The 24,027-nt window shown below is 38.8% G+C and overlaps 1 protein-coding gene across 30 annotated transcripts in view; it reads left to right on the forward strand.

Annotated features, from left to right (window-relative positions):
* The window catches only part of PARD3 (par-3 family cell polarity regulator), a 598,386-nt gene that overhangs the window by 291,327 nt on the left and 283,032 nt on the right, over positions 1-24,027 (forward strand). For 27 of the 30 annotated variants that reach the window (XM_081554391.1, XM_081554371.1, XM_081554384.1 and 24 more), the window contains one exon: positions 12,063-12,194. The exons of the other annotated variants lie outside the window; for them this stretch is intronic. In XM_081554391.1, the coding sequence (XP_081410517.1) occupies positions 12,063-12,194 (132 nt within the window). The remainder of the gene's footprint in view (positions 1-12,062; positions 12,195-24,027) is intronic. 30 annotated transcript variants of the gene reach the window in all.

Genomic DNA, 24,027 nt, shown 5'->3' on the forward strand with positions numbered 1-24,027 from the left:
AGACCATTCATATTGGTAAATTTGAAAATACTGGTCCATTTTTGCAGGAGGCTATTAAAAAAAAGTTGTTCATCTTCTGGTTGGTTGTAGACAAACCATAGCTGCCATCTAGTTACAATAACCATCTAAAACCTCAAAGGATGGGCTAAGTTTTTTAAAACCATGTTTTCTCTGTGTATAGCTGTGCTTAATTTTCTGCGAGATTATTGTTAAGTTGCTAAGTTGTGTCAGGCTCTTTGCGACTCCATGAACTGCAGCACACCAGGCTTCCCTGTCCTTCACTATCTCCTGGAGTTTGCTCAAATTCATGTCCATTGAGTCAGTGATGCCATCCAACCATCTCATCCTCTGTCGTCTCCTCCTCTTGCCCTCAATCTTTTCCATCTTCAGGGTCTCTTTCAATGAGTCTGCTGTTTGCATCAGGTGGCCACAATATTGGAGCTTCAGCATCAGTCCTTCTAATGAATATTCAGGGTTGATTTCCTTTAGGATTCATAGGCTCTGTCTCCTTGCTATCCAAGGGACTCTTAAGAGACTTATTCAGCACCACAGTTCAAAAGCATCGATTCTTCATTGCTCAGCCTTCTTTATGATACAGCTCTCACATCCATGCATGACTAGTGGAAAAACCATAGCTTTGACTATACGGACCTTTGTTGGCAAAGTGATGTTTCTGCTTTTTAATACACTGTCTTGGTTTGTCATAGCTTTTCTTCCAAGGAGCAAGCGTTTTTTAATTTTGTGGCTACAGTCAACGTCTGCAGTGATTTTTGAGCCCAGGAAAATAAAAAATGTCACTGTTTCCACTTTTCCCCTATCTGATTAGCTTTGAGGGAAATCCAGCTGAGACCCAGGTCTATGACTAACCTGGTACAACATTTGTACTTTCTGCAAAAGGCCACTAAAACTATAAATATCACCCTTCTATTTTGCATATTAAAATATCTTAATTTGAATGCACTGCATTTTTGTGCTTTCAGTACTTAATGAATCTACTCATTTCTGCAATAGGCTAGCCTCAAGTGCCAACCTCTACTAGTCTGTTTTTAATAACCTAGATTCATTTTCTACTTCTGTGCCACATTTAGGAATGTAATCTCCCTTCACATGTTTTAAATATTATAATTTGTGTTCATAGTTATGAAATCCTAAGGTGCTATTGAGAAAATGGTTAAGCCTGGATGTGATATTTTTAGAGCTCACAAACCATTCCAGAAATATAAATCCAAAGCAATGTCAGGATTCTTGTTTAGTGCCCTCAAAGTTACACATCGTACAGATTGAAATGAAGATACTAAACCCATTTTCTTAACTTGAGGGAGGAGACCAGGAACTCATTAACTTACATTGAAGAAAAATTCAGGTATTCTTTAGACATGTAAAAGTATTTTGGCCTCATTTCGTCTTTCTAAGTGGTTTCTATTTTTAATATTTAATACTTTAGCTTCTAAACCTACCAATTCGGGTCATGAAGTCATGGCCTGTCACTAAAGAGAAGAGCCTTGGTGGGCTGCTGGTACTGGGTTCCCTGGTGTTTGCCCTCCAGCTCTATTTTATTAGTAACTTGCATGTTGTCTAGGTGCCATCATGTGGGCTCCTGGGGGGAGATGTATTCCAGTCAACATTTTTTACAGAGTGGGGGTAGAAGTGGTTTCCATCTATCCTATCTCCAAGTGCACTGTTTTTGAGGTTTTGGTCTTTTTGTGTAGTGATAGCCAAGTTGATCTGAGTACTTGCAGGGTGTGTTATGTGTTGTATCTCATCTATTCACTTTCTGAAGTCTAAGTATTGTTGCAATTCATTGATGAAGAGGTAGAGTCTGAAAGAGTTTAATTCACCTTAGCATTAAACCAACTGCTAAACAATAAAATTATTAATTTCGATTATCCAGTTTCATGTTCTGTACTCTTGATTTTACTACCCACTTTCCTACATGCTTACAGACTTTACATATTGCCCAATGTTCATTTAGTTGTATATTTTAAACTGTAAAATATTTCATAACAACCTCATTTCTGTCACCTCTAAAACTTTCTGTTAGGCAATTAAAATAGAAATATAAGAATAATCAGCATTTGTTATTAAAAAACTGGCATAATTTTTAAAACCTTACCAAGTCTATATTATATCTTAGCATCTTAGTCTTGAGTAAAAATACGCTAGCTTCATTAGTGTCACTAATCCTATTGGTGAGTACCACTGAGCTGTACAGTTAAATATAGTTAAAATAGTATGTTTTATATTATGTGACTTTTATCGCAATGATGGTGGTGGTTTATTCGCTAAGTTGTGTCCATCTCTTGCTACCCCATGTACTGTAGCCTGCCAGGCTCCTCTGTCCATGGGATTCTCCAGGCAAGAATACTGGAGTAGATTGCCATTTCCTTCTCCAGGGGATCTTCCCGACCCAGGAGTCGAACCCGGGTCTCCTGAATTGCAGGCAGACTCTTTACCGACTGAGCTATGAGGGAAGCCCTTTATAATTAATAAACTTTATTACTTATTGCTGATTAGTGCTGACGGTTCTTATATTCCTTTTAATTGCTTAATAGAAAGTTTTAGAGGAGATAAAAATGATGTTCTATATTTTTCAAAAATGTATCTGTGGAGATGCTTTACCCAAGGAAACAATTTCACAATTAAGGGGAAAGCTTTACCAGAACTAAATTATATTAATAGATGGTCCCTGAGAGCTTTTCACAAAAATGACTCAGTTGTTCTGCTAATCCACTCAGTCCATTGAACTTATGATTATAAACAGAAAAATATAAGAAGGAGCTGCAAATATTTACATTGTCACATCAATTATATGTGGTGCCTATTTTAGTAAGTTCTTTGGATATACATTGCTTTAAAATTAAGGGAAAATATTTTCAGATTTTAGCACCTTCTTTTACCATAATATATGCTTTAAAATCAAGGTAAAAAACCTGAGATTCACATTGCACATTTAGGTGATATGTAACACGGCAGATATTTGGATTCAGATGGCCACTCTAAGTGTTTTTCTCTCTCTCCCTCACCTCCTTGCATCTGTTCCCTTCCTCCCTCGCAGTTTGCTCCTGATGCGAAATGCGATTGTTACTTGCAATTTTAGTTTGAGATTTGAACATTTGGAGTTAAGTGTTTTTGAAAGAAAATGAATTGTAGATGGGTATTTTGTACCTTCAAAATAAGAAACAAGTAGCACTTTCTAAAATGTTTGAAAATTGTTTCAGATTCAAATTTGTTTTGCAGAGTCAAGCAAGTGCTGCTCATCATCTTTATTGTATTAATTGTTTGGAAAATGAGCCAGGCTCCTCAATGTGATCTGACTCACAGCATTTGCATCCTGTTTTTTTCTTATACACTTGCTCTTGGTGGAAGGAGGATGGTCAAGTGGTCAACCCCACCTTACTGACTGTGGGGTGCACATGGCTGCAGGCCAACTAAGTGACCATGTTGATTTTTATGAAATACTGTGAAAGAAATGAAATGGGAGCTGCTGGTAACTGCTGCTTCCCTGTTAGCTCTTTTCCTTTGTTGCTCAGAATCCAGATGGAGACAGCATGTTTGAAACTTGAGAAAATATTACATTTTCCTCCGCCTCTCCCTTCTCCTCACCCCCGATGCGTGTTTTCATAGGATAAAGGAGATAATCCCAGCTGTATCAGACCAGAGATCATTGTATTTAAAACAGTTTTAAAGCAAGCATTTTATTGCTCATGATTATTCCCAAGACTATGTAGTATTTATCAATGAACCAACCATCTCTAAGGTAAATATATTTTGTGATCCAAGAACTTGGGTGGTACTTTCCCATGGGAGAGGGTCATTGTGTAAGAATGGCTGGATATCAGAAATTATATCATTACTCAGGTAAACCATGATTCCTGCTTAGATTGAGAGTGAGAGCTTGGAAATGTCATCATGCAGAAATTGGGCACTGAAGTGGCAAGGTAGAACCTTGGGAGCTAGTTAATTATCTTAATCTCTGTACAGCATTTGTTATAACTTTCTTGAATCCCTGTTTCTTCTTTTAGACAGTGAGAGGTTCAGTTGGATGTTCTCTACCTTTTTCCTTCCAGCTGTTAAAATTCTGTTTCTAAAGTTTTTCATGACATTCAACTGTTGAGGTGGATTAGGAACAGCTGGGGACATTGGTTCAAAGAAGGAGCCTGACTGAGACTGAGTTTCACTGATCTTTTGCTTCTTCTTGGATTTCCTGGTCTGCTCCACAAAAAGACCTGGCAGCTTCAGAGAACTCTGTGCTCCGATGGTCACCTTTGGAAGCATTATGGCGTTCATAAGTAGATGTACCTCCATGAGAGATTTGAACACCCCCTTTAAGGTCGCATCCTTTATGTTCATAGCCTGATGCACATCTGTGTTCCAGGGGTTATTTTTCTTACCTGATATCAAGACTGTTACCAAGCCCAGTTGTAAGTTGTGAGATAAAACTGTAGCATCAAGCTTCTGGTTTTGAGAATATACCAACCTGCAAGATTTGCTGTGTGGCAGGAAACTTATTTGCAAAATTAATTTTTATTCTCAGATGTGTTCTTCCATATTGGAGAGTTCCAATGTGATTTTTTTTTTTTGGCGTATTTAACATTCCTCAGTGTCCCACTGATCTAAGTGTAATTTTACAACCTATAAACTGTTACACATGTATCATAAAGGCTAGAAAAGATATGAGTTATAGTTCAGAATTTAAGGCCAGAATGAGTTTGGAGAACTGTTTATAGTACTTTTAACATTTCAAAGAAAAAAAAGAAAAACTGATGAAATTTGATGTGCCTGCTAGGAGATACTACTTTATACCTTAATTTAAAAACTGGCTTGAATCAATTAATATTTTCAATATTTTTTTACTAACTCCTGTTCAATACTTAAACTCAGTTTATCAGGAAAATTAAAATAGTTAACAATAAAATAGTTATGAAATTTGAGCTAACGACATGCTGTAATACAGTTTTGGCATTCAAAATCTTTGGATTTTGACTCTTTAAGTTTAAAATTTTAAACAAGTTACAGTGTAAAACGTAATTAGTGTCTCTTGTTGCAAAGTCTACCACATTTTAGTAGACTATATCATTTATAAATAGATATATAGTCTACTACTAGAAAAAATTTTGCTTTGACAAAAATAATATGAATTTTGAATTTCCTTTTTGTCTTGTCATAGTTCTGCTCAGAAGTAGGAACAGATTTTAAACACATCCTTTTCTTTGTCTCCTGTAACCCTCTTATTAATATTGATTATGACTGTGAAAGATGGCAATTATCACAATGGAAAGGAAGATGTATACATATATGCACCAGTGTTTATGCTCATTTATAGATGGGAATTACTGCTAATATGGCAATGATTGCTTGACCTACCAGAGTTTCAAATAATACTTTTCAGTTCATTCCACTTGAAAATAGATGTGTGCCTAATATGTATGTGTGTGCTAAGTCACTTCAGTCATGTCCAGTTCTTTGCAACTCTATAGACTGTAGCCCGCCAGGCTCTTCTGTCCATGGGATTCTCCAGGCAAGAATACTGGAATGGTTTGCCATTCCCTTCTCCAGGGGATCTTCCTGAACCAGGGTTTGAACTTGTGTCTCCTGTGTCTCCTGCACTGGCAGGCAGATTCTTTACCGTTGAGCCACCTGGGAAGCTCTCAAAAAGTGCCTTCATGTGGGACTTCCCTTGTGGTCCAGTGGTTAAGACTTTGCCTCCCAATGCAGCGGGTGCAGGTTTGATTCCTGGCCAGGGAGCTAAGACCCCACATGCCTCTTAGCCAAAAAACCAAAACATAAAACAGAAACAATGTTGTAACAAAGTCATAAAGACTTTAAAAGTGGTCCACATTAAAAAAAAAAAAAAAATTAAAAAAAAATGCCTTAGTAGGCATGCAGTTGGTTTTAAACTGATAGGGGCTGCCAAACTTTCTGACTTAATTTACAAGTTGGTTATTGAACCTATGTTTTTGTCTGTGTGTGAGTCACTTTATTTATCCTCACCCTCTGTCTCCTCCTGACCAACCCCTTCCACTCTTATTTATATCTGTGATGTGGTATGACGGTCAGAACAGTACATTGACAGCAGTCCTGTTTACAGACCATTTTATGGTTATCTTGAAACTTTAGCTTTGGCGTTGCTTCCAAGCTCACGCTCTGGTGTAGCCATCAAGAGGCACAGAAGATAAACTCTGACCCAGAAGGGGACTGGGTCTGCCACACTGACTTGACAATAAGACTATTGAAGATTTTAGCAAGCTTGCTGCAGTTACAAAAAAAAATGGTCTAAGCTATAACTACTCATTTCACTTCAGCCTCATAATCTCAGGTTAGACATCCTGAAAAGAGTTTCCTTTGTTTTCCGTCTGTCTTTTCTTGGGGCAACAATAAAATGGAAAATTGAATTCTCTTGGACCACAGTTGCAGAGTTGAAAAATATTGTAAATTTAAAATCTTAAAACAACACAGGAATATTCAAAACTATAGGATTCATAGAGGGTGTACAAATGAAATCTATATGCGTTACGTGTTTCGTGTATCAAAACGTGGCACAATTCCTAATGATTTTTTAAAAGGCGTTTGGAATTTTGTTTTGAGATAAAGTGGAAATAGAATTGAGTTTCCTGTGCTAACTTAGAAATATCCATTACTTCTATAATGCTCATGAAATTTTCCTTTATTTCTGCAGTAGGGATGTAGGTCTGCCAGGAAACCTGACCATCAGCTAAATAGCTGTTTTTGAGAGATAAAGCCTCCAAGCCGCAGCTTATTATGCCAGGAATAAGCCTCTGTCCCAAGGCATTGGGTGGGTTCTGCGTGATTTCTTTTTATTGAATTGTGATTGGCTCAGGAAGAGGGGAGAGGGAAGATCTACTTTGCTTACCCTGGAAGAGATTTACTCCATACCCCGGGTACTGCTACCAGGGAGCAGCAAATTAATATGCATTTCTCAGCCTGGATGGCTTTTTGACACCTGATGATGTGGCAGTACATTTAGATGATAAGGAAAATCCCTGATCACAGCAGGAACATCTGGGTTTTTCTGGCAAGAGAGCAAGTTTCCCACCTTGTGCAGAAGCTTAAGTGGCTGTTTGGTCCAGTCTCTTCTAATTTAAAAGAAGAGCAATTCCTTATGGTATTTTTCTTATATAATCTTTTAGATATAAAGTTGTGGCTTCAGTAATTTTTTGCTGTTTGCAAATTTAGTACTTATTAGGGCTTTCTATTGGTCCGTTGGTCTATTTCTACTAATATATTGGTCCTACTGCTAGATTTTTATAAGTCTCAAGAAAAAGATTTCATGTTTTGCTTTAAGTTTACCAATATACAGAATTGAGACATTAATTTTATCATAGAACAAAATAGATTTAAAAGCCCATGCTCCAATTTATTATAAATTCAGTGTGAAAATATCAATGACTAACATTTTGGTTGGTTTATTTTTTCTTTAGGTTTTGGTATATAAGTTTTGCAAATACATTCAAAAACTATTTTTGACTTTTATGTAGTTAACTATAGTTTGGTCCATGGAAAATGTAGTCTTGCAAAGACATAGTTAAGAGTACCATAATTTTAAAATCATTTACACTGGAAAAAATATTTTCAAATTGAAAATAGAACACACTGTATACATTTCATTTGAAAACGGTGACTGTCCATGCATATATTTTAGAAAATATATGTAGAAACATATAAGTATAAGTAGAAACATATAAGTAGAAACACATAGTGTGCTATTAGGTTTAAGTATGTGCTTACATCATTGAATACGCATCACAGCTTAATAGAACTATAAAGTGTTTGTACTTGATCCAGACTTCAGGCAGGATTTTGAGGAAGAACATTGCTGAAATGCCAGTAGCATGAGATGGTGCAGTTGACAAAATAACAGATAATGTAGGGTAACAATTAGTAACATATTTTAGAAATTCTTCACTTACCTGGTGATGACTAAGGTGACTGACTGCAACTGGACTTTTAGTAAACACATTAATATATGAGTTTATTACTGACTTTACCATATCAACATTGAATTAGGAAAAATTTTTTTTATGAGGGGTATATTATTTTATTTTTCTTACCATTTAAATGCTCAAAGTTGATTCTACTGATAGATCTTTTGATTTTTTTTTTTTAAGCCCTTATCTGCCTTAATACAATTACTTTGTGGTAGCCTGCTGCATGAATTACATGTCATAATTGACATAAATGGAGAAATGCCACACTACTTTTTAGATGCAGTTGGAAATAATCATATTTTCCACAGACATTGTATACTATAGTACTGTAGGTGTGACGTAAAATTGAAATAGGCATCTAACAGTAGTATGCTGCAATCCACGGGGTCACAAAGAGTCGAACATGACTTAGCAGCTGATGACAACAATACGTCTTTTAGTATAAATTTAAAAGTAGTCTTTGTATTTCAGTGAAAGTGCATTTCCACTGAATTTTGTCATGATACCTTTATTAAAGCATTCCATTATCAATTTGATTTTTATTTTTAAAATTTTTTTCATTTGTATTTCTTGAGTTGTTTCTTATGTTTTTCAAGATTATTTTATTAATTTCTTATTGTGATTATTTGCCGAGCTGTGGCATGTGGGATCCTAGTTCGCTTACCAGAGATAGAACCTGCGCCCCCTGCAGTGGAAGCATGGAGCCCTAGCCACTGGACTTCCAGGGAAGTCCCTCAATTTGATTTTTAAAACAACTGATAGAAATGTTCCTTTAAAATTATGGGATTCTGAAACCTCGTGAAAATAGGAAACATAATAGGTATTCCAGAAAAAGCCATCCACGTAGGTGTAGGCCACTGAGCTAAGTGCAAGAGTTTAAAGGTGACTGGTGATCTTCTGCCCAGGTGTCACTGTGATCATAAAAATAGCCATTTTAAAAATTAACTAAATTATAAGTTAGAAGTATAATTAGAAGTAAAATTGGAATATAGTGGTAACAAAACATATGACATTTTTAGTTCTGGTGAGAATCAGGGAATGCCTCTTACAGAAAGCAGCTTGGGAACTGGGTGTTGAAGAGTGGTGAGTGTTTTTTTACAGAAGAAGCATTACTGGGAGTCTAGACTCAGGAAGATCCTGGTGGAGATGGGAGGCCTGTGGCACTGAAGATCCCCAGCTCGGCCTCGTGTTTGTTACAGGTGTGACTTGACCTAAAGGGCGTTGTAGAAGAATCCTCTGTGGCAGGTTGTTGGAGAGGATGAGGCTTGAGGAAGCTTCCAGTTTGAGGGCTGGTGTAATCATTCAGATGAGAGGCACATTGATTCTGAACAAGAGTGATGGCCAAAATGTAAGATCTTGGCCATGAACTCTGGATTCACAAGCCCTTGCAACTGTGGGGATTAGGCAGGATGGAAAGAGGAGACACAGGTGATGCTGTTTTTCAGAAGCATGCCAGAACTGATACAGAAGTTGGGTTTTCATTTTGATCTACTGATTATGAGGTATCTTTGGGACATCCTGTTGGAAATTGACATCATGAATTCAGAAAAAATATTTAGTATTGGTGACCTGTGTGTGGATATTTTCATGGGTTAGGTTTTGAAGGGCTTCCCAGGATGCGCCAGTGGTAAAGAGCACGCCTGCCAATGTAGGAGACTTAAGAACCATCCCTGGATGGAGAAGATCACCTGGAGGAGGGCATGGCAACACATTCCAATAATCTTGCCTGGAGAATCCCGTGGACAAGAGGAGCCTCACAGGCTGAGGTCCATAGGTTTGCAAAGAGTCAGACGCAACTGAAGTGACTTAGCATGCATGCAGATTTTGAAACTGTACATTTTTGAGCTTGTTCGGGGAGACGGTGGTGAGTGGTCCATAGTAAGAGCCCACAAGGGTCATTTAAAAGATGAGGAATCTCCATCATTATGGAGATTCAAAAGGAATCAAAAGTACCAGCAGCTTCTTGGATTCTAGACATCAAGAAGAATGTTTTGTAGCATCTTGTCTCATCATTTTAAAGATATATTTTCCCCTTTGCAAGTGGTATTTCATCACTTTGCACACACCCTGTTCATTATCAACTTTTCACCTAACGGTTTTAGCACTCATTGATTATCTTTGCCTGAATGAGTGATTTCATTAGGAATTGCAAATGGTGATTTTTCTAATTCTATTAATTATTCTATTATTATGTCCATTACTCTGCATGTTTTCTGAAAGGACAAGCTTTCCTCCTTGACTATTGGTTACTCTGAAATATCGTTCCTACAGAAAAGGCAGGATATATTTTTTTAATGCTCTCTGTTTGATTGTTCATTTTCAAAGTAGAGAGTTGGTACAATAATAATTTCTAATGGTGGGAAATGAATAGCAAAACCAGGTCGCTAGTCAATGGTAGGAGCCCAAGATCCTTGATGTAAATTTGTGCTTCTATTTCTCCACCCTTCCATCTTTCCTCTCTTCATGGATCTTTTAGTTTCTGTCATTAATAAATTTATCTGCCTTTTATGACTTATTTGAATTTCTGGTCAGTAAGTTTAGGGACTACCATGGGAAACATAGATTTGCTTTGTTCTGAAGTTATTATGCTCAAGGAAGGGCTCTTAATATTTTGAGATACAGTGAACTTGAGTTTCTTCATTTGCTTGCTTCTTTTCTTTAGACTTTGTCTGTGTCCGCTACTTTGCTTTACCCTTTCCACGATCCTATAAGCGAGGTCAGCACCTCATGGTGGGCCTGGAGCAGCAGCCTCACCTCACCGGCAGTTCCCTGTGCTGTGGCTGTGCCTCCTCACAGCTCTGACCCCTAGTGACCACAAGGATACAGAGTTTCTCTAGTAAAAAGTAGTTGCTGCTCATGGTTAATTCTACTATTGTGTTTTTAATGTTTACTTTCGTAGTTTGGTTTTAAAAAGTTACGAAGTTTCACACTACGGTTTATACTGGCAAATATTTATAGATTAAATTTTTTTTCCCATAAGTCACAATATTGGCATAGGTTCAGGATGACCAATTCATTTTTAGGTTTTATCCTCTGATGGAACAGAAAACAGTATCCTGGCCTATCCTAAGGTCGATACCATCAATCCTATTATATTACACTTTTTGTTTCTATGTGTGTGTTTGCTGCTAATGTGGTTTAAATAATGAAGAATAAGAATCAATCATGTGTATGAAGATTTTTACAGCCAGACTACTCTCAACCAAGTTCTTAAGGAAAATACTTGGGTATTTAATGGGGGGCAGTGATGTAAGTTAGCTGAAGTGAGGCTAACATTTTAAATTTGTTCTTTAGAAGATACTTAGATTTAGCTATTGAACTGAAATGCTCAGTTTTCCTACCTTATCCTAGCCTTCTCATTTCTTTTCAGAACATTGAGGTTAAGTTTACAGCTCTAAAGCCAAAGCAAATTGTTACAAATTATTATTTGAAAGAAATACCTTGGCTGCTCTGGGGTATATTGAATAAATATTTATCAATCAACTAGGTTTTTATGTAAAGACATCTCATCTCAAGCATGCTGGGGTGAACAATTATGTGTCTATTATGTACCATGTGTTGGGATAGGCTAATTTTTTCTTCTCTTACTATTTGAATTAATGTTTACAACTAGCTTATGAAGGAGGTAACTGAAGAGCCCAGAGTCTTCAATCTCTTGCCCAAAGTTGTGAAACTATGAGGATCTAAATAAAGAGCAAATTCATTTATCTTCTCTGTTTTAAATGTTTTTGGTAAATTATAGAAACATCTCACAGCATTATTCTAAGATTGGAAAGAAGAAAAGAGAAATGCCATGGTTGAGTGATGATAAAAGACTGGTATAGAAGTATTTTCCTGCAGAGGTTGATCCCAGAGGAGGGCAGAGTGTGTTGTTCTGTCTACTGTGCTCCTACCTGTGTGGCCACAGCCATCAGACTCCCTTTCCCAGGCAGGTGACTGTATTTCTGAGGTCTAACCTGGAGGAAATGACCTCAGTCAGGTCTTCGGTATAGACTCGGGGAAAACATTTTAAATATGTAGAATCATTTTTTTCTGCTACTTTAGAAAAACCAGGTGCATCATTAATTTGCCAGGTCTGGTTTTTTACAAGACACCTTTTTGTTTCTTTTTGAATAGAAAGATGAAAACTACAGAAGCCTCCCACGGGACACTAGTAACTGGTCTAACCAATTTCAGAGAGACAATGCTCGCTCATCTCTGAGTGCCAGTCACCCAATGGTGGACAAGTGGCTGGAGAAGCAAGAACAGGTAACATAAACACATCCTTCTACATGCGTCGGTGGTATAACTTCTGGCCCACCCCCTAGTTGTTTCCCTCCATCACAGTGATGCTTGAAGATAAGTGGTTCTGCCCAACTGTAGTTAAATATGAGATTCTGTATCTGAGTGTGTCTAACATAAACGTAGACTGTTTTAGTGGTGGTCCTTGATCAAAGATTTCTCCTAAGCAGTTGCTGTAGGTTCTCAAGTATTACCACCATAGAGCTTTTTAGGTTGTGAGGCCCAGATATTTGGTATGAATAATGTGGTTTATAAGTAGACTTCCAAGGCCACCTCTGGGGGACTTCCCTGGCAGTGCAGCGGTTAAGACTTCGCCTTCCTGTGCAGGGGGTTCGACCAGGTTCAACCCCCGGTTGGGGAGCTGAGATCCCACATGCCTCACAGCCAAAAAACCAAAATATAAAAAAAACAGAAGCAATATTATAACAAACTTAATAAAAACTTAAAAAATGGTCTATATAAAAAAGGGGGGGCTTAAAATCACCCATGGGTTCCCCTCTCTATTGAGAGGCAATAAAGTCGAAAGATCTGAAGGTACGAAATAAAAATTTCTGTTATCCCTGACTTTACTTTATGGGAGAAATGACATTCTAGTGTTGTTTCAGCAATTGTCAGGTCTGGGGACTTGTCCTTTCACAAAAGACCAGGATCTGTTGTAGGCATCTGTGTTTTCACAGTTGCTTAGTTCACTCTGCAGGGTAGCCACCTCCAATTCATAAAATCAAAAATTAGTCACCACTCAGCATACTTAATGGCTTCCTATCTTAGGAAAGGGACTGTTTGTAATTTGTATGAAAACTAAGAGGTTATCTGCTAAGTTTTGATGTAAAAAAAAATTCTTGCAGTGTCATTTTTTTCAAAAAAGTGTTAATTGTTTATTGTTAGTCACAGTGTTTTCTCTGTAGTTGGAACCCCAGTGTTTTCTCTGTAGTTTTAATAGTATTGATATTAAAAAATCTGTGTATTTGGTTCCCTCATCTCTTATTTTCTTTAAAAAGTTTGTATGGATCACAAACTAGGTGAGTACTCAGTGACAGAATGCTTTGTTGTGTATTTGTTTCAGTAATTTCTAAAATTATTGATAATGTGGTTGCCTAGATACTGGAATAAGCTGTTTTTCAATTTAGATTAATGATATCAGTGGAAGGAAACCCTATTCTACTGAATTCATCTCAGTTTATTTTTTCAGTATAATCTCCTAAAATAGTTCTATGTATGTGGGGTGTTTGAACAATAAAAAAATGATAGTTTGCCTTTGATACCTGCAATGGTATGATTTTTATCCTATAGTAAGGAGCATAAAACTTTGTGTGATTGAAAAATTTTTAAATAATTAAAAAGCCATTGAAGTTCTAGTTGGAAGAACAAGTGATAAAAACAAGTGAAAAACCAGTGGTAATGAAATAGTAATACCTATTAAAGTCTATGTTGTTTTGAGAAGATTATCACTTTGAGGTAAAGTTTTTTTATTGTTTACTTTTTATTTGAAAAAAAAGTAGTATGATAAATTATAAAGACAGCACAGATTTCTGATGCACACTTCACATGGCTTAGTGATAACAGCTGACATAAATAACCACATTATCAAAAAGTTGAAACAACACTATTAACTAAGCTATTATTTGGTTTCTACCAGTTTTTACTCGCGTTGTTCTGATGTATGTGTGTTAGTCGCTCAGTCATGTCTGACTCTTTGTGACCCCATGGACTATAGCCCACCAGTCTCCTCTGTCTATGGCAACCCACTCGAGTGGGTTGCCATTTCCTTCTCCAGGGGTTTTGAGGTATAGATTTATGAAAAAAAATTTTATTGGAGTGTAGTTGCTTTACAGTGTTAGTTTCTGCTGGACAGCAAAGTGAATCAGCTCTATGTATACATACATCCCCTCTTTTGTGGATTTCCTTCTCATTTAGGTCACCGCACAGTATTGAGTAGAGTTCCCTGTGCTATACAGTCAGCTCTCATTGAAGTAACTTTTTAAAATGAAGATGGTTTAGCTGGGCCTGGGATCAGACTGGCAGCTACCTGCTGTTCACCTTGTATGGTATTTGGGCGCTTGCTCACCTTGTCGACCACTCAGTTTATTCATATAGCAGATGAGTTTATCATCGAACCTGCCTCATCAGTGCTGTAATACCTGCTGAGGGTTTAGTCATGCCTGGTACCCGGAAAGACTCACTGTGTCTTAGTGTATTTGTTGGAAAAACATTGGGTGTGAATACAGAACACTCGGATTGCCTGATAAGGAAGCACTCCTTGCTCCTGTAACAAGAAGTCTGGGGAGAGGGCAGAGGGGGCTTCATTTTTGGCCCAGTGGCCTCCCTCAAGGCCTGGGGTCCCCAGCTTTTCTGGGAGTCTCCTTAGTTCTCCACTAGTCTTTTCCTGCCTGATTCAGACCATCACATCCTTGCAGAGGAAGGGGGCCGTGCCCTTTTCTTCACTGTGGCTCACTTGAAAGCAGATAAGCTTTTCCTGCCAGCTTGCCTCTTTCCTCACCCGCCAGATGCCCTCCGAGTTTTGTTGTTCAGAATCACATGACTGGCCTGCCCATTTCTAAATCAAAGGCAGTAAAGTACCTGTGTTGGTTTAGACTAATCAAACTTGACCTCCTGGAACTAGTGTGAAAATGGGGGTTTACCTTTCCTGAAACACAGTTGCTTGTCACTAAACACAACCACACACACACACACACACACACACACACACACACACACACACAAAATCAGGGCTCCGTTCACGAAAAGGTGCTGAATCTGTTTTTTCTTTTTTTGCAAGATTCAGAGAAAAAAATTGGCAGCCCAGTTTCTAAAATATGATACATTTAATTATGTCTAAAAATATAACTTTGTCTTACTGTTGTGATTGTGGGCCTGTAAAGAAAGTAAAATAGTTTTTCGTTGTAATTTTGGAGTTTCTTTTTAAGCAAAAGTGATTCATTGAGAAGCCACACAAACACCTCCCCCCACCCCAAATAAGCCTTGCTTTGCTTCTGTTGACGTTATCTAAAGTATTTGTTTATGATAAAACATTTTTTTAAAAAGTACTTTTTTAGTCTATGTAGCCCACTGTAGACGACATTAGCTAATTGCTAATTGATTCCTGAGCCCACAACATCTTTTTCCTTAGCTTAAGAAATGATGATTCATTCATTAAATTTAGTGGCTTACCATCAGCTGGATAATTAACCAACCTGAAAACTACTTAACTAGACAGAAAGAGCAAAAACAAAATTCATATTAAAACTTTGGCTTAAAGTAAGCACAGTTGTTTGGATAGAAGAGGACAAATAAGTTATGCTGGATACACTGGAAATCTAGTCCAGCCATTCTCATTTATTCATTAAACTGTTCTCATGAGTCATCTGGCTTTAATGGCCTGATGCCTCCTCTGTGGCTTTTTTTTTTTCCCGCCTTAAATTTTGCCATTAAAAATAAAGTAAAGGAGTGGCATCAGGTATATAAAAGAATGGTTTGAAAAAGTTCATATGGTTTAAAAAAAAAGTCAGCCCTTGCCTTTAGGACTTGAGATCACAAGGGTGGAACTGATATCTTCTCTTAGTTATGCCATCTGTCCTAAAGAGGTCGAGAGAGTTCCAGATTTTATATGCCTGCAGTGGTTTTGTTTTTGCTCTATTTCCTACTAGAGTGCTTGCCTCTCATTATCTCTGTTTTTTGAAGGCAATTATACCCACATCAGCTGTGCCAATGGAAATAAACAGTAGGGATGAAAAGGACAAAGGAGGGTGTGAGTGCTGAGCTAGCAGGCACATCTGGAAGCTGAGGTGCTTTCCCTTTTGTCGATGGACCCTACATAAGAGGGCCACTGAATCTTCCTTCCCTCTGAGTGTTGCTAAGTTACACCTCTGTCACCAGAGGTAGGTGGTATACTGAACTCTGACCCAGGAAGCACTTGGAGTCAAACTTAACATGATTATGGAATCATGACTGACTCACTTGGCTCAGAATAGCCTGTAGCTGCATCCTACATCAAGATCATCTCAGAAGGTAGGTCAGAGCGTCCTTCAAAGGCAACCTTTTCTTACCTCAATCATTTGACTTCCTTCTTCTGAGAGCACTCAGAGGAAACACAGAGGATTTGAAGACTAAATCAGTTTTTGTTGTGTTGCCTTTAAAAAGTTCTCCTGGAACTTCCCTGGTGGTCCAGTAGCTAGGACTCTGAGCTTTCCCTGCAGGGGGCGTCAGTTGGAACCCTGGTAGGGGCACTAAGATCCCACATGCCATGCAGCCAACAAGTTTTATAAAAATAATAAAATTAGGTCTTAAATAAATAAAATGTAAAAAAATAAAATTCTCCTGTTTTAAAAATTTTGATTCTAAGATCTAAGTAACAAAAAATGAAATGAAGTCCTTAGTTTTGAAGTGTGGCTATGTTTTAAGAAATCTGAATTTCTTTTTATGATTACCACTTCCCTGACTCTGCATGGACTATAATATTGGCAGATAATAGATCATAAGCTGCCTTTGTTCTTATATCCCCACGGTTTATTGCAGCTAATAAATTCTGCAAGAGAGGAGGCAGAATCTTTACAATATGTGATTGGGAGAATTTGGGACCAGAACTGTAGAGGGACCTTAAGGGAAATTTAAGCTAATTGGGAGCCTGCCATTTTCACTACCTTGTCTGGGTGAACAGGCCTGAAGCCAATTAACAGAAAGAGTGGTGAGGTGGAAGGCACATTCCCCCCACCACTTACGCTGTATTACAGGGGACGACTGCCCTGACCTTTAGAGAAAAGTCCATGCTTTAAGGTTTCTTCCATCAAGCTAAAACTTCATCTAATTGGCAGGTTATACTGAGGAAGGCAGACTCAGGGAAAACCTTAAATGTGTGGTGATGGCAAGATTCAGGCTTGACACTGAAAGTGCTGCCCCTTCCCCGCTGGAGCCTATGAGGCTGTGAGTTTTAGAAGCACTGACCTGCCTTTTTCCTTCTTATTTTGTGTATTTCTGTCACTGTCTCCAGACATGATGCTTTTGCTCCAGATTTTTTCATGTCGACAGGACATTTCTGACTTATGATCACGTCTTCCTTCTGAAATGAAGGTGGCTAATCCAGGGAGGGATAGGTTTGTTTTTATGTCCGCCTGTGTTTGTTGAGTCGTAGAGATTATAATGAGAAAATAATTGACTGTTAAATAGAAAACAGATGTAATAAAATAATACCAGAGAATGAATGTTTATCATTGGTCTTATTCGCCAGAAAAAAAAAAGAGTCCAACATTGTCTGCTTATCCTGATGCTTTATAAAGTTTTGAAAATATTTACGCATTATGACTACTACTCACGTACTACACAGTGAATATATTCACAAATCATAGAAAAGGTAAGTTACTATGAAAGGGTTTCATTTTTATTTTTCGTTATAATTTGTTTAAGGCCACATTTTTGAAGATCTATGGCAGAAGTAAGTTTTAAAAATTAGAGCCTGGGGACTTCCCTGGGGGTCCAGTGTCCACACTCTCAATGCAGGGGGCCTGGCTTCCATTCCTGTTCAGGGAACTAGATCTCACATACTGCATCTAAGAGTCCTAATGCTGCAACTAAGACCCAGTGCAGCCAAATAAATAAATGAATAAATAAGTAAAAATAAGTATTAAAAAATAAAAGTTAGAGTCTGTTTTGGATGTGAATAAGCAGTGTGAAGAAACATTTTTAGAATGGATACGTGTGTCGGCATGGCTGGGTCCCTTCACTGTTCACCTGAAACTGCCACAACATTGTTAATCGGCTACAAATACAAAATAAAATAAAAAGCTTTATTTAAAAATAAAAGAAAAAAGAAAGAGAAACTTTTAAGCTTACCCAGATTTTTATACAGGGATAGTTTAAAAAATAAGCAAGTCGGTCAGTAATTCCTCATGGTCCTAGGTCTTGCCTGTTTCGCCCTGGTGTGATGAATGACAGAGGCCAAGGGTCACGCCGTAGGCCCTGTCTGCACACCTCTCTTTGTAGCTGATTTTTCTTCTGTCTTCCTGCACAGGAGCAGATCCTCATTCTTTCCCAAGTGCTTAAAAGCCTTTTCTAAACAGGGAAATCACTTCATGGGAAATAGATGGGGAAACAGTGGAAACAGTGTCAGACTTTATTTTTTTGGGCTCCAAAATCACTGCTGATGGTGATTGCAGCCACGAAATTAAAAGACGCTTACTCCTTGGAAGGAAGGTTATGGCCAACCTAGATAGCATATTTAAAAGCAGAGACATTACTTTGCCAACAAAAGTCTGTCTAGTCAAGGCTATGGTTTTTCCAGTGGTCATGTATGGATGTGAGAGTTGGACGGTGAAGAAAGCTGAGCGCCGCAGAATTGATGCTTTTGAACTGTGGTGTTGGAGAAGACTCTTGAGAGTCCCTTGGACTGCAAGGAGATCCAATCAATCCATCCTAAAAGAGATCAATCCTGGGTGTTCATTGGAAGGTCTGATGTTGAAGCTGAAACTCCAATACTTTGGCCACCTCATGCAAAGGGTTGACTCATTGGAAAAGACCCTAATGCTGGGTAGGATTGGGGGCGGGAGGAGAAGGGGACGACAGAGGATGAGATGGTTGGATGGCATCACCGACTCTATGGACATGGGTTTGGGTAGACTCCGGGAGTTGGTGATGGACAGAGAGGCCTGGCGTGCTGCAGTTCAGGGGGTCGCAAAGAGTCGGACACGACTGAGCAACTGAACTGAACTGAACTGAAACGGGAAAAAAAAAAATCTCCTTTCAATGACACTTAGAACCATCCAGATGACATATATAAGTTGTCTTCCAGAATATGAACTCATCACACTTTCTTAATGACAAAATTAGGAGGTGGCTTCCTCAGAAACCTGATTGCAACAGCTGCAAACCCATCACTGAAATTACTGCAGGGTCATCCAGTTAGAACCAGGAATCACAATGGAAATTCTGACCGGGGAACTGGCCAGGCTTCGTGATCTCTGCCGACATTAACGGAACAGGAGGTTAGGGTCTGGTGCTGCCAGATAGTAATTAGAATGTGTTTTGCTTGTTATTTCTTTAGCACATAGACACCGAGTAACCAAGAGACTGGATTATCTAGTTAAAAATAATCAAAGGTCCTTGCCTCCCAACTCTCAAATTCTACAGTTTTGTATTAAAAGGTAGGGGATCTATTAATATTATTTCCTAGTTGGCAAAGTTTGGCAGAACCTGTGCAGAAGCAAGTATAATTTCGTTCCCCTCTAGTAGCAGCAAATGTAGAAACAAGAAACATTGATCATTTTAAAATTAAATTTAGTTTTCATTATAAAATGCCAGAGAATTTCTTCATAGCAGAAACCGGTCATGTTCACAATAACACCAAAAATAAAACCCAAACAATCTCTGAAGTGAGGTGTCATGTCTCTTGGATATGCCAAGAGCAGATTGTCTTGGACTTTGATAACGGGGTGCCTACCATAATGAGACATGTCTTAACATTAGTTGAGATTTAAAACATGATTTAAAGTGACTTCTGTGTACATGACACATATTATTTCTCATAAACCCTACACATTTTCTACTTGTATTATCAAAGAACTGTGGACTCATAGCATCAAATACAAAATCAGGACTGGAAGGCAAGGGGCTGGTGGACATTTTTCCGAGAAGGGCACATGAGTTTCTTGGGGAGCCTTGCCAAAACACATGCAGGGCCACTTTCATGAGAGTGATAAGCTGCATTTTACCCTTATCTAAACTCATAATTCACTGGTGTGGCCTTGACTGGGTTGTATAAACTCTGCAAACTTCATTTTCACTACAGACAAAATGGGGAAGGTAATGCTCACTGTTGGCATGTGTGCAGATGAAGTGAGGGAACACATACCAAAACTCAGATCCAGCTTTTGGTGCATCGTGGGCACTTGCTCGGTGCTGCTTTCCTGTCATCATTTTGGGGGAGAACGGGCTTAATGGTTACGCCTCATTTAACTCTCTCTCGTTTTGAGTCACTGAAATGTTATTTTCTCCTAGCATTATTAGGCATACTACTTGGTGTGCTGGACTGGCTCGTTTTCATCCCTGGTGTATTTTTAATGCCATCATCATCCTTCCAGAATTGGATTCTTGCTTCCATGGCATCTTATCAGAATTAGAATAAAAGTTAATCATTTTAAATCATCTCTGGTTCTTCTCTGAAGAACCTAGTCTGACATAAGAATGACATTAGTGTTAATCTCTGTGTCTGTGTCCGTGTTTTATTTTCCCTTCTGTTTTTGGCAAACACGTGTGGTTTTGATCTGATTAGACCTAAGGATACCATTTAAGAATGCTAAGTGTCTTATGAGGGCTTCTGCTCGGTCACTTTCTAAGCATCTGGGTCCCTTTGTGAATGGAAGACGCTCTGGAGGCATAGTGCTTCTCGTCGGTTTTTGGAGTGTTGGGTGGGGGTAGTGCAGTTTAATGGGAACTAGTCAATTCTCCTGTTCCTTTATGACTGGCCCTTTTTATTGCTTCTTTGGCCTATGGAGCTAAAAGCCTGGGAGCAGCAGGGAAGTGCGTCTGAAATTCTACTGAGTGAAAAATCTTTGGTGGTGTGTGGATTAACCTTCACGGGGTGTCTGTTAGTAGCTGATGATTTTCTTGCCTGTGAATACAGCTGCTAGAACTCGATGGTTAGAGCTTGTGCTGTGGATAAAGGCACATTTTCTTTTTTAGCTACGACCCTCAGGTGCCTTTTCATATATTCATTGCAGGCAGTCTTCAAGATTTCTGTTGTGACCTGCACAATTAAATATGACTATGAAAAGAATACAGGTTTTCTCCTCTCTCTTCTACATTCACTGAGCAGTGAACTGCTCTCTTTTAAAGAAACTTGGTGAAGAAATTGCATGAAAATCTTTAGCTTACAGTATGTTGTCTTCACTGCCCATGTCCTGCAGCCTGCGCATAGCAAGTGAATCCCTCACAAGCCATTTTAAATTTGGGGGTTTTGTGATCTAGGTAGGTGTAGTTTTTCAAAGTCAGTCACATACAGGCTTTTTCCAGCTACCTTCAACAGGATTCTGGAATGGTCCTGAAAAAAATGACTATTTTTAAACACTAAAGCATTTTGCTCAATGGTTGTATGTTCTTTTCTCCCATTGAGGCCTGGGTATATGTGCCCTATAGTATTTTCATTGGGTCTGTGTATCTGTGAGCTATTTTTTCCTTCAGTTTTTCCCTCATTTCTTCCTTCCTTTCTCTTTCTTCTCTTATGGCTGAAGGAGGTTGTTGATCAGCTTTCTTCAATATCTGAAAAAATTTTAAAGAAGAAAATACTGAAAGTAAACGTGTAGTTTCCCTAATATAAAGGACTTCCCTGTAGCTCAAATGGTAAAGAATCTGCCTGCAATGCAAGAGACCAGGGTTCAATCCTTAGGTCGGGAAGATCCTCTGGAGAAGGGAGTGGCAAGTCACTCCAGTTTTCTTGCCTGGAGAATCCCATGGACAGAGGAGCCTGTTGGGCTACAGTCTGTGGGGTTGCAAATTGTTGGACACGACTGAGAGACTAACACACACATTTCCATAATATAACCTCAACAGCGTTGCAAGGGAAGAGGGGTTTGGAGTGGGCTTTTGGGTTTTACTTCATGTTTTTGTAGAAATACATACTCCTTTGCAATAAGAACATATTACTTGTAATATTTTTATTTTTAGCAAATCAAGCTTCATAAGATTGAAAGATGGAGTAATGTTTTCTCTCTTTCTCTTTATTAAGCAAATACTGTAATTACCAAATTATAAGATAAAATGGCAATGTGGATGTTTATCAGAATCAAGTTAAAACTTTTGAGAAGCAGAGTGTCTCTTCCTGCCTGCTGTATTCCTGCACTTCTCTGAAGTCATTTTTGTGTTCTCTGGTTCCTCCTGTTCCCAGCACTGTGTTTGCACACCTACCTTGGCATGTGCTGCCGCCCTCCTCATACCTGGAGAAAATTTCCCTAAGGTCAGCAGCCCTCACCTCTGCTTTGTCTGCTGTGCCTTCTCAGTCATAGGACTTTGCCTATGCATTTATTTCCTCTCTATGCAGCCCTGAGCACGTGTATGTGTGTGTCTCTGCACTACATCTTCTACTCAGCAGCTATAGGCTACCCACTGCAGTATTCTTGGGCTTCCCTGGTGGCTCAGACAGTAAAGAATCCACCTGCAATGCAGGAGACCTGGGTTTGATTCCTGGGTTGGGAAGATCCCCTGGAGGAGAGCGTGGCAACCCACTCCAATGTTCTTGCCTGGAGAATCCCACGAACAGAGGAGCCTGGCAGACTACAGTCCATGGGGTCACAAAGAGTCAGGCATGACTGAGCGACTAAACACAGCACATAGGCTTCATTAACACAGACTCTGTCCCACAAGCTCTTGTCTCTTGGTTGCCCTGCCAATTCACAGACTCAGTTCCTTCCTTTTTTTTTTTAATGTCTTTTTTTTTTAATTGTGGTAGAAGTCACATAATATAAAACATACTATTTTAACCATATTTAATTATGCAATTCAGTGGCACTAAGTCCATTCACATTGTTGTGCAACTCTCACCATCATCCATCTCCTGAATTCTTCACCTTCCTAAACTGAAGCTCTGTCCTCGTTAAACAGTAAGTCCCCCTCCCCACAGCCCTACCCCCACCACCTGGCCCCTGGCATCTCCTGATGTACTTTCTGACCATGAATTTGACTATTCTGGGTACCTCGTATAAGTGGAATCAAACAGTATTCATCCGTCCCTTCTGTATATTGGAATGCATTTTTAAGGTTAACTTAATATACGTCCTACAAACAGACTGCACTTTCTGCCCCCTGCATGCCTCCCCCCCACCCCCAGCACCCCGTCTGGCCATGTTACACAGTAGGCCCTCACCAGCCATCTGTCTCATACGTAACAGTGTACATGCATCGATCCCAATCTCCCAACCCATCCCACACCACCCTCCTTGGTGTCCACAGGTTTGTTCTTTCTGTTCTTTATCTTTCATGTATCCAGCCCCTTACCCCCCCGCCTTTAATCCTCATGCTTGAAGGAGGGGTACATTCCTGCAGCCTCACGGCATTGTCTCTTCTTTCATCAGCCTTTTCTTTATTACACTTATGAATTTGAATTTATCTTTGTTTATGTCTGTTTCCATGCACCAAAATGGCACAGGCATCATCCTAGTTACTATTTGTTTGTAGCTCTGACTCATCCCCCATGTGTTTTTGAGTGAATAAGTGTTTTGAGAAATTTGAAGGAGAAAGTCTATAATGATTTTACTTTTCCTGATACCATCCATGTATTGCAGGTTGATTCTTTGTTGGGTGGACTAGATTGGCTGTTTTTATGCCATATGATATGATCCTGTGATTTTAATTAGTTACCAGCTAAAAACTGCAGATTATAGGTAAAGCAAAGAAAACCTGTTAAATATTAAGACATGTACATAAGTCAACCTTATGCACACGGTCATACTCCTGAGTCATCAGTGTTTGGCTATATCCTTGCTTGTTTTGAAAGGGGTGCAAGTTTTACACCAAAAACCTGGTCTGATGGAGAGCTTAGTCTTTGTCATTTACAGACTTATTTAATCACTCCTTACCTATCCCTGAGAGTGTCTTGTAACTGAACATAGTGTTAAAAGGTGAGCCCAAGCAGTCTGTTACCAGCATTGTCTCTGCATCCTTTTAATTTTTGCTGTGTCACAGGTCACAGTTGCCCTGGGCAAGACACCTTAGGCTTTTCAGGCTTTTAAAGCTTTCTAGAGAACATCATGATCGTAGAAGGTGCAAGCTGCTGGGACTTACTTAAGGGAGGCATTAGTGGGACATAAAAAAAAAGCCCCCT

This window comes from Giraffa tippelskirchi, chromosome 13, assembly GCF_054371585.1.
Source record: "Giraffa tippelskirchi isolate mGirTip1 chromosome 13, T2T-mGirTip1v1.2.pri, whole genome shotgun sequence".
NCBI lineage: Eukaryota > Metazoa > Chordata > Mammalia > Artiodactyla > Giraffidae > Giraffa > Giraffa tippelskirchi.